The sequence below is a fragment of the Telmatherina bonti genome, assembly GCF_933228915.1.
Source record: "Telmatherina bonti genome assembly, chromosome: 16".
Lineage (NCBI taxonomy): Eukaryota > Metazoa > Chordata > Actinopteri > Atheriniformes > Telmatherinidae > Telmatherina > Telmatherina bonti.
This window is the reverse complement of record NC_136614.1, coordinates 22,449,404-22,464,867: the sequence shown is the minus strand read 5'-3', so window position 1 is coordinate 22,464,867 and position 15,464 is coordinate 22,449,404. Positions and strand designations below refer to the sequence as shown.

At 36.2% G+C, this 15,464-nt stretch overlaps 1 protein-coding gene across 1 annotated transcript; it reads left to right on the top strand.

The window, feature by feature from the left end:
• Positions 1-6,656: 6,656 nt before the first annotated feature.
• LOC306767836 (uncharacterized protein) lies at positions 6,657-15,054 on the top strand. The gene is made up of 3 exons (XM_079255971.1): positions 6,657-6,768; positions 12,702-13,252; positions 14,176-15,054. The coding sequence occupies exons 2-3, from the start codon at positions 12,708-12,710 to the stop codon at positions 14,312-14,314; spliced, it is 684 nt and encodes a 227-aa protein (XP_079112097.1). The 5' UTR covers positions 6,657-6,768; positions 12,702-12,707; the 3' UTR covers positions 14,315-15,054.
• The last annotated feature ends 410 nt before the right edge of the window (positions 15,055-15,464 follow it).

Below are 15,464 nucleotides of genomic sequence, written 5' to 3'. Positions count from 1 at the left end.
TGTAAAAGGATGGAGTCAAGGAATGGCTTCTGTAATATAGTCATCTGTTTCATCCTCATGGTCTCCAGGAAGCAAACAAACTGGCTAATCACATTTGCCTTATTAAATTTTGGCTTGTCTCCTAACCATTTATCTTATATTAATCCAGGGTTAGTTAATGACATTAAACATCAGCTAAGAGAACTGGGATGTTGAGGAGCACTGCCTTTGATACAGTACAGTATGTGCAGACACTTGTAAATCCATTGGTCCAAATCAGTGTCAGTCTGATTGATCAGTGTTCTCCGTATCCTTAGGCTGTCTCATTTCCTGCTCTTTAACTTATTTAATGAAGTCTGAAGGGTGTGGTGGGGATGGGGGTCTGTGTAATGTGTTTTCGTTTTTTTTCTCAGAGTGGCATCTGTTGTGAAAGACATTCCCCATCAAAGACAGCTTGTGCCAAACAAAGTACCTTTTCAATGCACTGGACTTCAACCTATATCCTTCCAGGTTCCCTCTGAACACCATTTAGGGTTCAGGTTTTTTATTTTGTTAAATAAAAAGCAGCCTTGAGAGGGGTCAAATCGGAAGTGGGACCTTCTACAAAAGCAATGCAAATTGGGAATGTACCCCTCTTTTAACAATTACTGACAAATTAGTTTGGTAGAGCCAGTAGATTGTATGAATCCATGAATCCTTAACAGAAATAACTAAAGCATTTGGCCAAGATGTATATCCAGTGGGACATATGTAATAATACAGTTTATGAGACATTTGGAATCACTTTATGGTACAAAATTTGCTCCAAATCCTGTGGAACACAAACTGATTTTGGACACCAGAAAGCAGAAGATTACACAAACAAATGATCGTTTGATAATATGTGGTAAATATCCTAAATAAATGTTGTTGCTTTTTTATTTTACTTGTTAAAGGGACAAATAAAGACCTTATTTAAAAATGTGGACTTATTTGATCCTTTTTTTCATGGGTTGGGTCCTTATGGGCTAACGGAGTCATGTATTACCCAACTATAAAACATGTTGGGTCTTTTACTGTTGGTGGCACAAGTTACATTGTAAGCCAAATACACCTACAGTTAGTTTTCATGACCCTTTAATAATACTTGTTGCAGGCTGTGAAATATTTCTCCAAGGAGAGGAAGTGGAAATTATAATTCCATTCTGAAACACTTCATGTCTAACACTTCATCTGGGATCCATCTGCACACTAGCTCCAGGAAGTCAATCTACAAAACGACTTCATAAAAACTATAAACTAGTAGACAGAGGGCAATAAAACCCAGGAAGAAACTATGTCCAGCACAGTTTGACTCTGCGGCATTTTTTTTGTTGGTTTTTTTTTTACAAAATTACAAAGATATGTTGATATATATATATATATATATATATATATATATATATATATATATATATATATATATATATACATATATATATGTATATATATATAGATATATATACATATATATATATATATATATATATATATATATATATATATGTATATATACTGTAGATGCATGAATATAATGGAATATATTTAGCTGGTGTACTGGAGGAAACTCTTTTTGCTCTCTTGTTTTATCTTGGATGTGTTAGTCTTTTTCAAATTCTTCCACTGATAATTTTTCACTGTTTAATAGTTTATGTTGATTTATTCATAAGTTTTCTAAAAAGAAATGACACACATGCACAAGAAGGCCTTAAAGGGAAAATGCTTTGTGTTGAATAGTGAACCTGCATGTTCATCAAAAGCTTTAAAGGTCCAATGCTGTACTTTTTTTTCAACAATTTCATGTGGTTTTCGAGGTCCAACAACATGATTTTTCAAAGTATATTGCCCCAAATTCTGCTTTGCCTTTAACTTCAGCCATTCCAAAAGCTGCTCTAGTTTGCTCTGCTGAGAACTGGCTGTTTCTGTGTCTGTACCTTTAAATGCTCATTTATGGTGCCTGTCCATGGCCGTGCCGCGTCCCTCTTGAGGAGAGGATGTAACTTTTGCAGGGACCCACTTTGTGAGAGAGGGCAGGTTCAGTCTGCCAGGCAGGGGGGAGGTCAGTGGCAGAATTTACTAGTTGTTGTTTCCCTTCAAACTCACCTGCTTGAACTCAGATTTACCTCAAAGTGTAGTAGGTGAGTGAAAGAGGTGGCAGTATTTTCTTATTTTGGGGCCTTATACACAGGCTATGGGCTCACATATGACTATGAGAAAAAAACTGTAGAAAGTGAAGAGAAATTAGTTAAATTTGGTTTCCAAAAATACAACGTAACTATTTAATTCTCAGGAGGCTGGGCCGCTCAAGTGTTCACAGCTAATGCCGCTTTTGTTAGTTTTTTCCCTTAAATTCAGCAACTGCTTGTCACAGAGCTTAATGTACCAGTATGTATAAGTGCATTGTGTTACTGTTGTTCACATACAGCTTTATTATGCTTAAACTGGGGAGTTATTTGAGGTCAAACTGTGTGTAAGTGTACTAAATAAGAAAATCTGCCACCGTGAGCAGCAACCCTTTAATTCAGGCAAAGCTTCCAGTGGAAAATTTATTAATTGTTGTGCACAGTATGATGTGTTATGGATTAAAAAAAAGTCAACATCATCCCTATCCCGAAGCCCCAAAGCTGCAGAATCTGTGCTGTAAAAGGAAACATGGGCAGAGTGGAAGAGTACACTGGTTCTTGGCACTCTGAGGAAAGCTTGAACTGTGTTTGGGTCCCAGAGTGGATTAACAGAGTTTATCAGCACCAGCATGCTGTGGCACTCATTGCTTCCACACACTGCTGTGGATAAGTGACTGCAGAAAGCACTGAGTCCTTGGCCTTGGTCAATAACAACCCTTAGGGTGTACAAGATGCTGGTAAATCAAAAATTGCTCAAACAGTTTCTTGGTCAATATGTTCATGGCCACAGTCTGATTTGCAATGAATTTTGTAAACACTCCAGTCGATCGTTTTGTAAATTCATATTTTACTTTCCTTTTATATGAAATTCTAATTAGATGGATTTAACAAGAGGGAAAAGTTATCATGAATACAAATACTAAGCCAACAGTTTATTAACAAATGTTGTGAAAAGCTGCTTGGTTATTATAAATCTTATTTTCTTATTGTCTTTTAGCAAAATATTTAGTTTTTAATATTTGGCCACAGTTTAATTTTGCATCTTGTATCTGATTACAACTTGCAGAAAACTTTAAAAGACTTGAAGTTCAAAATTCAACCCATAGGAAAAAAAACAACTTTCCTTATCTATAAATATCTGGATATGCTGTCATTTTTTTTTTTTTTCGAAAGGTAATACAGGTTTCTGCATTTCATTGCCACAGATGTCAAGGATTTTGGAGTCAGTTGTTTACATCTAGTTTACATCCAGGATGAAAGACGCCTTCCATATGGTGCTTTCCATTCCTTTGGGACGAAACAGCATCCTGGACATGCTACATGCATGTCTAAACATGGCTGAGGACTTTTAACACGCTGGTGTTTGACAAAGACCATCTGGCTCAGAGCAGTCTGAGGATAACCTGTGTGGTTGCCAGGTGTTAATGTGAAGCTTCTTGTAAATGATGGAGTAGGAAATATGTTATTAGCACAACATAAACAGAAAACTGCATGATAGATATCATTCCGAATAATAAGATACCAGACATTTAATTTTATCCAACTTCTTTTGTTTATAAGTCAGAAATAGTTTATATAACACTCCTTTCAGGGTCTATGAGTTCAAGGTTTGGTCTTTGGTTCGATTGTAAAATTAATGTTATTATAAACTAAATCTAAATTAAAAGACAAAGTGTTTTCTTGTTTTTCATGAATTTATACTAATTCTTCATCTGAAACTTCAGTTGTGAAACAAAACCAAACACAAAATATGAGGGTAAAATGAAATCAGAGTTGTTTAAAAGGTGATTTATGCTGATGTTAGCACATCAAAAAACAAAAACTAACTTGTGTTTTTTGTGGGTCTGCTTCAGATGTTTGTCTACCTAACTTCCCATGTGTTTATTTTCATTTTAAGATGTACAAGCGACTTGTCAAAACAGTTATTTTCTTGTAGATTAGATGTTGATAAAAATCCAAGATTTCTTCAATGCCATTCTTTAATTCACCTTCCAGTGAAATATTTCACAACAGCAGGTACCATGAATCAATTCCAGCATAACTCATCTGGATTCTTTGTTGCCATCATCATCTGTCATTGATTTGTATTTCCAAGATTAAGAGCTAAATGACTGTCTGTGAATCCACCTGCTCATGGAATTACCTCAGAAATACATTTATTCTCTCTATTTGCATTTTAATTGCCTTATTAAGCCGCATCAATGAGACAAAACCATCTGTTAATGATGGATGGCACCATATTTAGGATCCCATTATTATTTGGTAATAACATGTATTCCAGGTAAAGAGTGTCTCTTCGACACTCTCTGTCGATGAGTTGCCAAAACAAACATGGCTTGGTCTTTAAGAGCATCATTTCTGTCTTTTGAGAAGTGACTTTATTGCCCGAGACAATAAGTGGTCGGCAGATTCCAATGACGCCCATTGTTAAAGATCAAGGAAGGAAACATTCCACATTATGAACACCAGATCAGCAACGCTAGATGAGATTATCATTATTGCATCTCTCTGCAAAATCCAGACAGCACTGAGGGCAAACTGTTTGCAGATTTTGCTCTCTGCAATATCTGTGCATGGCAACCACAAAACTTCATAAATCAGGGAAAGGCAATAGGCACGTTAGATGTCCTCAAGAGAACACTTTGCATTTCATATTCATTCTGTCTCAATGTGCATTTAAAGAGAGCAAAGCAGCTACATGTTTAAGTGTTTTCATACATTTTTGTGTTATATACAAATACAGAAAACAGTTTTGCATTTCATTTAGGGTGCAGTTGAATATGAAACCATTTAAGTCTGTCCAGCACAATTAAAGTACAATTTCCTTCTCTGAGCTAAGATTTTGTTTGGTTTGTCAAAAGTTTCAACACAGTAGGTGGGAATACCTTTTCCTACATCGTTTCCCACCAGTTCCAACATTTAACTGAAAAACATTACTAGTGTGGCGTCAACCTCAACCATACTAAATACATTTAGTGTAATTCCAAATCAGCTGAATACTCTTGCCCGAGATTTATAATGAACAAAATGGTTTTTCATGTCTAATGAAGTGTTCTTACAGAATTTGTTTTGATTATTAAAGTTTAGTTTTGAAGTATGCAAATGGGAAAAAAAAGCTACAGAGAGTTTATTTAATTATGAATGTCTGACAACAGTCTTTCTTAATTCTGCTCCTTAGCTAGCACTGCCCTGTAACAGAAAAATGTTTCTGCACCTTAGCACAACTGCCTGAAATGAATGGCTTACTATAACAGGCTTGCAAAGGATGTGATGAATATTCAGGTATGTTGGAGTAGGAAATGGTAAAAATAAAGGATTCTATTTATATGCTGTTTTTCAATGCACCCAAACACGGTGGCTCTGAAGTGTAACACAGCAGACACATGAAGCAACGATGAGCCCAGAGAAAACAAAGGAAGAGTTTTAATCTGGAATCACAGACTCAACGTTTCTTTCACAAAGATAAAACATACAAATGTTAGGAGAAATGCTCAGTATGACCAAAAACACATTTCTTCATGTTGCTTTTAAACAACTAGAATCACATGAAACATCTCTCCTTATAGGAGGAGGAGACAGAAACACAACAACCAAGCAGCCTGAGATTAACTTTGACTGGAGTAATTTATTCCATGAAGATTCCATTTCAATCATCAGTCAGTTCTAATATTCACTTTTATTATGAATAAATAAACATGTAGATAAATTTGATGTTTTTTTGTTTTTTCAAGGGAACTTGTTTATTGTTCATCATTTTGTACAAAATAACAGAATAATTACTTTCACAAGTAATCAGTCAGTCTTATCATGTTGTAACTCTGTTATTAACTCAGTTACTTTTTGCAAGAAGTAACTAGCAACTATAATTAATGACTAGCACTGATAAACATGAACATTATTCTGTTAGTTCTCTGGTTACTAAGGTTTTGTTGTGACATTGAAAGAACCACAAAGACGTTTGTGGATCACTCATGGGGTGGGAAACGATAGTCAAGAATTTTCTGTCCTCCTACATGTTCTATCTGCGGACTGGTGAAATACAAACTAATCAGAAAAGGTTTTGTAACCTTTCCAGTTTCATGATCGCCATCACTTTTTTTCTGATTTCTGGGGGAAATCTTTGTGAACAGCCTTTAATCACCATCACTGTAAGTCTAGGTTCAAAACGTGTTTTTTATTTATTTTTTTATTTATTTATTTTTTTTGTCTTTCTTACACCTTAAATTAAACATGCAAACTTCAGATGCGGTTCAATGAGAAATTTTCAGGAAAACCTGAGAAATGTATATCCAGGATTTTCCTCCATGCTTCCTTTGCACCCACCAGATTCCCCAGATGTGAAGTAGATTACACCCCTTCTTTCCCCTCCTTCTTCCAGCCCCTCGCTCCACTGCAAAGAAAGAAATCATTCAGTTTCAGTGAAAACATCCCCCTTTCCCTGAAACCCCTCCCAACCCAATAGCAGACACACTCCAGCCAAACCCTAATTGTGTGTGCGTGTGTCTGCATTTTTTTTCCTGCCATGAGGAGAACTGACTGAGCATTTTCTCCTTCAACTTGTAAATGGTACTCTTGAACTTTCTGAGCTGATCTGCTGGACTATCTGAGAGGAAGTGGCAGAATTTAGCAGTGAAAAGTTACTGGAGAGGTAAGTTATGCTGGATTTATGAACATTTTATACCGTATAATTCATCCATGGTCAAGTTTTTTTTTTATCATAAATATTTAAATAAGTTGGATATAAATAGTCTCCAAAAGGCATAAAGTTAAAAGAAATCCTTTCAACATTATTAGATCGCTTATTGGAAAATTACATTTAGGAAAAAAATGACAATAAAAGCAGGAACAAAGCAGCATCCATACCTTGGAGAACTGTAGAGATCTGAGCACATGGATAACTTTTCCCAACATTTCATTCTACTGTCCTTTAGAATCTGGATTTCCTCAAACCTCATCGTGAATATTTCCACCTGCGACTTCTCTCAGTAGCTGCTTATTATTCTGACAAATACCATAGTTAATGCCCAACAAGTAGTTGAATCCCAGAGGATGTTTTCTCAGGTGGGTTTTGAAATAGTGCAGAAGGTCATTCAGAAGTTCCATCTTACAGAGGAATTATGAATCTTTAAGACCAGACATTTCTGAGAGGACTGTTTGCATTGTTGGGAAAAGCAAATCAAATCCTCCGGTTCACTGCAAGAAACCTTCATAAAAGTTCAACAGACTCTGATGCTTGTTCTAATGTGCAGAAACACCGGCATTAATATGAATGTCATGGAAGCAGCAAGAAAACCTTCATTATGTCACACCACAAAATTTTGCCCAAACAGTGCGCTGATTACTTTTTAAACATCTCTGGAGCAATTTGGAAACATCCCCTGCAGTGATAAAATTACTTTGGTTTCTTTTGGCCTCATGGAGTAAAAGTGAATAAATTAAATTTGAAGGTTTTAGATGGTGACAAGGAGCTTTTTATTGATAATGATAACAATGGATTGAATGAAATACCAATTAAACTGATTTATTTAAAAAGAAAACTTTGCATTATGTGTAAAACGTGAAGACTGAATTCTTTTAAAGTAGGATGAAGATTGTAAATAGAGCTGAAACTCCACAGTAGACAACATTACAAGGTGATAACTATTATGGATAAAGATGCTAAAAATGATCATCTTGCATATTACTAAAACACTTCTTTTATTTGACTTGGAATACAGGTCATGTTTAACTTGTAAAACCATGGACAAGTGACAGAAAGTTTGACCATGGGTGTAAAAAATTTCATGCTGTTTAGGCATATCCATACAAGCTTGTCTTTCTCTTCATGACATCATACCAAGTATGTTTTATACTGTGTACTGTTTGGATGTGAGACGTATCACTGAAAATGAAGCACTTTTGCCTTATTGCTAAAGACCTTGTTGTTACAGTGGTACAGAAACCGTGAAGGTAACTGTGTTGTGACAGCTGTGAAACACACCTGTTGAGACTGACAAGAGGGGCCACAAGGCTCAACGGCTGCAACACTTCAGACATTCAGATCAGCTTTTACTCACAGTGAAGGAAGAGATGTCAGAAAGGAATATCCCATTTAAAGCATCTTTAATAGGAAATAATTTCTTATTTATGGAACAACTACATGACTGATCAGTTAAACATTAAACATGATTGGTCCAATTAAACAACGTTTAATTTATCAATAGTTGTTTTTTTCTGTTAGCTAAAACTTGATAAATATCTAGGTTAAGTCTGTTTAAAGATTATAAATAAGAGTTGAATGATCCCAGTGGTGGGGCAAACTAATGGCTTTCCCTTTGCAGACTTGTTTCTGCTATTTTGAGCCAACAGAGAAGTCAGCCTATAAAAGCTACTTCACAGCGACGGATCCTTCACGGTGAAGCCAAAAAAGGTCACAACAGGCCACAAAGAGTCTAACATAAACACTGTTTCAACTAAGCCAGCAGACGCCAGCGTGGAAACTTTGCAGACATTTTCCAATGACAAAGACAACTGTTCCTGCCAGTCTGATACAGAGCGAAGCACGTGTGCTTCTGGTTAGCAGGGCTGACTTAACGTCACTGAGTTTCTTTTTACTGCTTCAGTAACTGAAAGCAGACACAGATACATTATATTTTCAGATGAATTACATTTCTGTTTGATAGCATTCTGTCATTAGAGTGAATGTTGTCGATCTGTGCAGGAAGGTTTTTGTTTACTGACAGTTAAACAAGTTCAGTGGAAGTTCATAGAAATAAAAAGTTTGGATTTGCTGCACGTTCCCAATGTGGAGACATTGATTATTTACAATTCAAGTGTCTTGTGAACCAACCTCCTGGCATTTTTTTTTTTTTTTTACATGATCAGCAAAACAGCAAAAACATTGAAGACAGTTCACGGGAGCGAACATCCCAGCGAATTTATGGTCGAACACAGAGAAGATCCAGCTGCAACTCAGATACTTTTAAATTGTGAGCTAATGCTCGTAGGGAAACCATAGAGAAGAACAAATCAGGCAGAGTTAATATTTATTAAATAACATAACCTGCAGTGACAATGTGTTGAGTTAACTCACAGCTGCTACACATGCCTGTCTACACACATAATACTTGACAGCAGTTTAAGGGAAAGCACTGCACACATGAGAGATTCTCTGGAAGATAAAAGCAAAAAAAATAAAGATTATATGTCACTACCTTTTTTTTTCCTTTTAAAACCAAATGCAGCAGATCATCTCAAACACCTCGTACCAGCTGATCATTAGGACTTGTTTTGCAGCCTGACTGGAGCACAGTCCGTCAGTCAATCATAAACTCCTCTGCATACAAACATATTCTCATTCATCGAGCAACAACTAAAGCACAAAACTAATCCTAAGCAAAGCTAAAAAAATCAACCCAAAATGACAAAAAAAAAAGAAATGTTGATCCAAGATGATCCAAGCCAGTCAAAGTTTAAACCTCACTTCTGTTAAATGTAGTTGAAGGGACCGTAGGAGAACAATGGATCTACAAACTATGGAGCAGGGATCCTCAATCCTGGTCCTCAAGGGTCGGTGTCCTGCAGGCTTTCCAAGTGTCCCCGCTGCAACACACCTGGTTCAAATCAATGTGTGTTTAGCAGACATGTGCAAAACTTGTCTGAGTCCGAGTCAGGTGTGTGGAAGTAATGACTCTTGGAAAACCTGCAGGACACTGGCCCTCGAGGACTAGGATTGAGGATCCCTGCAATAGAATTATGAAGAAATACTTCTACTTTTACAAACTGCATTGGTTTGAAATAAGTAGATAAAAAGATTAATAATGGCATTTCTCGCGGTTAATCTAAGACATTTACCTAATTATAAGACCTGATGAAGAACAGGTGAATTTTATAATCTCATCAAACTTAAGAAATTTCATTTAGAAGAGAGTGCACACTCTGTCCCATCACGGCAAAATATGTAACATGTAAAAACTAGTTCATATGCATATGGATGCATAACTGAAACACAAAACAACAAACTGTTTTCTACTGAATCAATAATATTGTAAACATAATATTGTTTTGTAATCATGATTAATTCTAAATGTTAATGTTTGATGTTCTTTTTCAAATGCTCTTTGGATCCATCAAACTTGTACTGTTGGTTTATATTGAGCTCATTTTTAGCCAAAGAGGTTATGGCAGAAATGTCTTATGCATCTTTTTAACCAAAATTCCTTAGTTTAAGAACAAGGACAAATAAAACCTTTTTGTCCGTGCAAAGCTAGTTGCAGCTGGCCAAAGTAAATAACGTTATACACATAAAATGATTCATTTACAGATGCATTGTATTCATACTGCGCCATTTCATTTAAAAATTGGTTCAGTCTGTTCTATCCCAGTAGTGATGCCATCCCATCTACCACAAAGCACACATCACTAATAGTTCATTCATTTTTGTCCAAACCAGGATAAAAAGGATTGTAAACAGTAGGAAAGCTTTGTTTGAATGTATTATCATACAACTGCTGCAACATATGTGAAGTCAGCATTACAAGTAGATACAAACAGAGGGAGAATACATTCTACTACTTTATGAGGTTTTGGCCACACCAAAAGCCATCTTTAAAATAAAAAAAACCCAACACTTTAATGCTGTCTGCTAGCAGCAGACATGAGTAGGCATTCGTGGTTTTTAATAGTTGCAAGTCAAATACATTAAAGTGCTCATTCAGCTATGAGAGATGTAGAAACCAGAGCTGAAACTAAATTTGCCCTGGCAGCAGAAGGAGCTCTGCAACATTTCCACCTCACAGTTCTGATGCAGGCTTTTTTAAATACGGCAAATTTCCAGATGAAGAAGTGTGAAACTTAGCTATAGAGACGAAATTCCACAGAAAACAGAAAGATGGAACAAAATAAAATAAAATGAGAACAATGGCATGAATGAATAACCTCCTCTGTGATGGCAGAATAGCAATTCACTCCTTTATATTGGACTGTTGAGATTTACAAGACGATTTCCAGGATCCCCAAACAACCACTTGATACCAAAATAACAGAAACGCTGTTGAAAGGGTCTGACAGTCTTTGCATGACACAGCTCATGAATCTGCCGAGCCATGGCCCAAACACAGGATGCAGCACACTTTCCGCCATGAAATCACAGCTCAAGCAGCTCACAATTTTCTGCTAAATATTACCAGCACTGACGACAGAAAACCATTAAAGGGTTTAAATAAACAACTACATTTCAACAAGGAAGGTTTTAAGAGGCATATCCAAACTTGTGATGGAAAAAGGCACGTATTCTTGATTGTTATTACATTATAATAAACCTCATTTTATTTAGTCATGTCTCTTATTTATGCAGATTTAAAATGATTAATTGGGACAAAAACTAAAGGTGGTCAAAACGTCTGCAGTTTTGCTACAAAAATCAAGAGATGAAAAAGATAGACTTGAACATGTAAACCATGATGGAAAATCTTCATGAGAAATAATGCAACCAGATACGTTACCAATGTATCCACTATCCAAGTTCTGCGAAAGTTTTCTCTTGAAATTTAGTATCTAAATATCACTGATAATATCTGAGTGGTGTGTTTTCACATCTGAAGTCGCTTATTGAACCCTTGCAGTTCACATTAGAAGTTGGAGAAAAACTGAAGCTGGATTTCTTAGTTTTTGAGTGACTGGAACCAGTTACTTATTTTTGCACATCTGTTTGAAACTGGTTCCAAACATTACAAGGAAGAAAAACAAAAGAAAATTCAAGACATTTAATTTGGAAAAAAGTAGAACATTTTGGCAAATAAATCTTAACACAATAATCCTCATACTGGTTGAAAATTTATTTTTTTTTTTAATCAAACAAATGTAAATTAAATAAAAGAAAAAAAATTAACAAAAGCTGTTAAGTTACCCAATTATCTTCAGAGTTACCTGGTGAGAAAAACTTTTCACTCGTCTGAAAATTTCAAAGGTGGAATTTAAACCATGAAAAAGAAAATGTTGGCGTACCATAAAATTAGTGGAATTTTGTCTCAGAAAGTATAGCCCACCTCATATGTTCAAGAGCCAATCATATTAAAGCAGCTGGCATGTTTGAATGAATAGTACATGTTGCTTTTATAACATTACAGAAGCAGAGAAAATGTTGCATGACATTGCATAAAAATATGCGGTGAGTGTCAAATTTTGAACTGCTACAATGTTTACTTGATGCCGTTTCTACATTATAAACTACTCAGAAAGTGTGAGGAAAAAAATAAGTAGGAATATCAGGAAACATTTTAATAAAAGCCTCAGTATTGTACTGATATAAGAAATGTTCACATGATTACAGACAACTTTCACAGCATAATAACAAACAAAATGGTGATACTAATCCATGTATTATTGCTAACATAATTTAAGACTTAGATATTATTGCCTATAAATACTGCAGATTTACTCAGATTGAGATAAATGAATGACAGAGTAATAACTGAAGTTTTGCTTTCTGAGTAAACTGTATAGTTTCATTAGAAATCGTATTAAGAGATTTATGTTTAAGTTGCATGTTTAATCCAGAAACCAGCTGATGAAGCTCAAAGTCTCTCACCCCGGTCTCTTTAGGTGGCCATGTGGCATTGTTGGATGAAGTTCATCTTGGCCTGGGTATCCATGGCAACTCCAATACTCAGTCAAAGTGGAGATGGTGAATGGGGTTCAGGCTATGACATTCTCTCTGCCATAATAGCTACCAATGACACGCTGCAGGTTGTTGGTGATGAGCCTACAAAAGTGAAAAACAACCATGACTGGACCACGGTAGCATCATCTTCACCATCATCTTCACCCTTGCTCCACTATGATGCCCCAGCAGATATGTGCTCAGTGCACTTCAACACGAACTCTGCTGCTTTAGCTCGGAGGCTGAAAGCACAGAGAGAGGAAGTGGCCTATCTGCAAGCCATACAGCATGGAAACAAGGCCGTGGTGGAAAACTTGGAACAGTTCATAGGCGCAGAGGTGGGAGATCAGCGTTATGAAGATGTAATTAAAGAAAATATTATTGGAATCCAAGAGGACCACAGAGGCTGCAATGAGTTGTTGGAGAAAGCAGAAGATGATCTAAAAAAGCAGTTTGAAGGAGACCATGTGGAGTCCTTTGCTGGGATGCAGAAGTGAGTGCAGTTTTACGTTAATGTCTATAAATGTACGTTGTCGAGAGGGAAGTAAAAAAAACAACTGGTCTCATTTCTTTTGTTTACAGATGGAAAGAAATTATATTTTGCTTTTTAAACAATTCTTATGTTGTTTGTCACTGTTGTTTCTTAATGTCAGTGTGCCAACTCGTGAGAAAAGCTTTTCATAGAGGAAACATTAAAAGGTGACATTTTGTGTCCAGCTGTTGACTTCAGTGGTGCCTGCAAGCATAGACCCAAGCCCAATTCCACCCGCAGGCACCTCAGGAAGTAGACTATGCTGTCTATGGAGGATCTTAACCTCGCTGTGAGCTGATAAATATTGCAAGCTCTAAACCTTCAAGACTTAGCCACTACAGTAAAAAGAAAGGTGTTTAATTTACACTCTCCACATTAACTACAAATAACTGTTTGATTTACCACAGATCAAGCTATTTTTCCAGCAGTCTCGTGCCTGGTGCACATGAACTTGAGCAAACTGCATGCAGGCAGCGATACTTTTCTGAACAACAATGTACTTTTCTGTTTAGTCTTCTGTTCTTCTTAAGGATAAATAATATTATCCAAGATTTCATTCCATTTGTAAGTAATCTGTCTGCCTGGAGATCGATAAATGACTGATGATAGAAGTTCACTTACTTTTGCTTCTCAGAGATATGTAAATTTAGATTTTTTTTTCTCAGTAAATAAATGGTTAAAAATATGTTTCCACATTTGCTAGATTTGGCTTTAATTGGCTTGTTATGGTTTGTATTAAAATTCAAAAACATTTTAGCTGATTTTTACGTAGGAACAGAAAAAGTGGTAACAACTGACAGCCTGTCTCATTGTCTTCACTTGTGTGGTGCGTTCTCTTTTCATCACTAAACCCACAACCTGGACTGTTTTCTCTTCCGGAGCAGAATAAGAGAAGAGTCTTTGGCCTTTGAAGACGTGCTCCATGCTGCAGCGGACATCGCCAGGAGGTTAGAAAGCTCATCGCAGGCTCTGCATGCTTCATTCACCAGACAGCTGAAAGACATTGTCAAAATTCACCGCTAAGAAAGGGTGGAAAAGTATTTTAAACCCTTTTCAAGTGTCAGGCTCACCATAAACGAACCCTGGCATCCTGTGTTAAGCCCAGAAAACCTTCAACCAATTCCATATTTTCATCCTTCTTCTTTTCTTTACTCTTTTTTATGATGTATGACAGGGAAAGGTGGGAAAAAAAACACAGCAGGGAAATGGTAAAAAAAAACAAAAAAAACATATCCTTTTCAAAGGAAAATGTTATTTTCCATTCAGGCATTTTTTGTAAAATTTGATGAGGCCAATCATGCCAGCAGTATGTGGTGCAGGGTTGAGCCTGACTGAATATGCATGAATCAAACTAGAGAGGTCTTTTGAGAGGAAACCTAATGACTGTGTAAGTCTTCTCCTGAGGAGTCCATGGACTGACCATCTGGTTCCAGGGTAAGGATGGAGGTCAGGATATGCTTGCAAACATTATTATAGAAATGAACATTATCTCTCCAACAATCCAAACAGAAGATTGCTACTGAGGAAACTGTTATAAACAGAAACCTGATAGAAAAACCAACCTGGGGACAACATGCTGTGTCAATGATATCACATTTCCAGTGATTATGGAAGAGTTAAAAATAACTGTCACTTTGCAGAAGAACCTTTCGCACAAACTGACCCACTCAAGAACGATAAGGGCACTTCTGTTGTGTGTCTAGAGCCATTAACCAATTCTCTCATTTACACTCCAATGGCTCATAGAATAGACGGTGCCAGGCTTTGATCCTCAGATTCATTAATTGTATATTGTCATGAAGGATGGTATTGTACCTGTACATTTATGTTTGAGCCAATAAAGCATCATTTTGTCTAATATTCTGCAAGGGTACGTTTAACATGTTTTATGCTTTCAGAGCTGAGAGAACTAAAACACCACTGAGCATATTCATTCACTTAGTCTGCCCTCTAGCTGTGTGCCACAGAAACAATCACACTGAAGTTCAGCTGCATGTGTCATTACTTCATGAATGATGTGAAGAATATATTCTAGATATTCTAGCAAGACTTTCTGCTATGTTTAGAGGTTTATATATATATATATATATATATATATATATATATATATATATATATATATATATATATATATATATATATATATATGTGTGTGTGTGTGTGTGTAAAGAGA

What these genes read in the sequence shown, in the direction of transcription:
- LOC306767836 (XM_079255971.1), top strand. Translation starts at nt 12,708, where the DNA reads ATGTGGCATTGTTGGATGAAGTTCATCTTGGCCTGGGTATCCATGGCA. An exon ending in TCCTTTGCTGGGATGCAGAA is followed by an intron (nt 13,253 to 14,175) that starts GTGAGTGCAGTT and finishes CTTCCGGAGCAG; the next exon opens with AATAAGAGAAGAGTCTTTGG.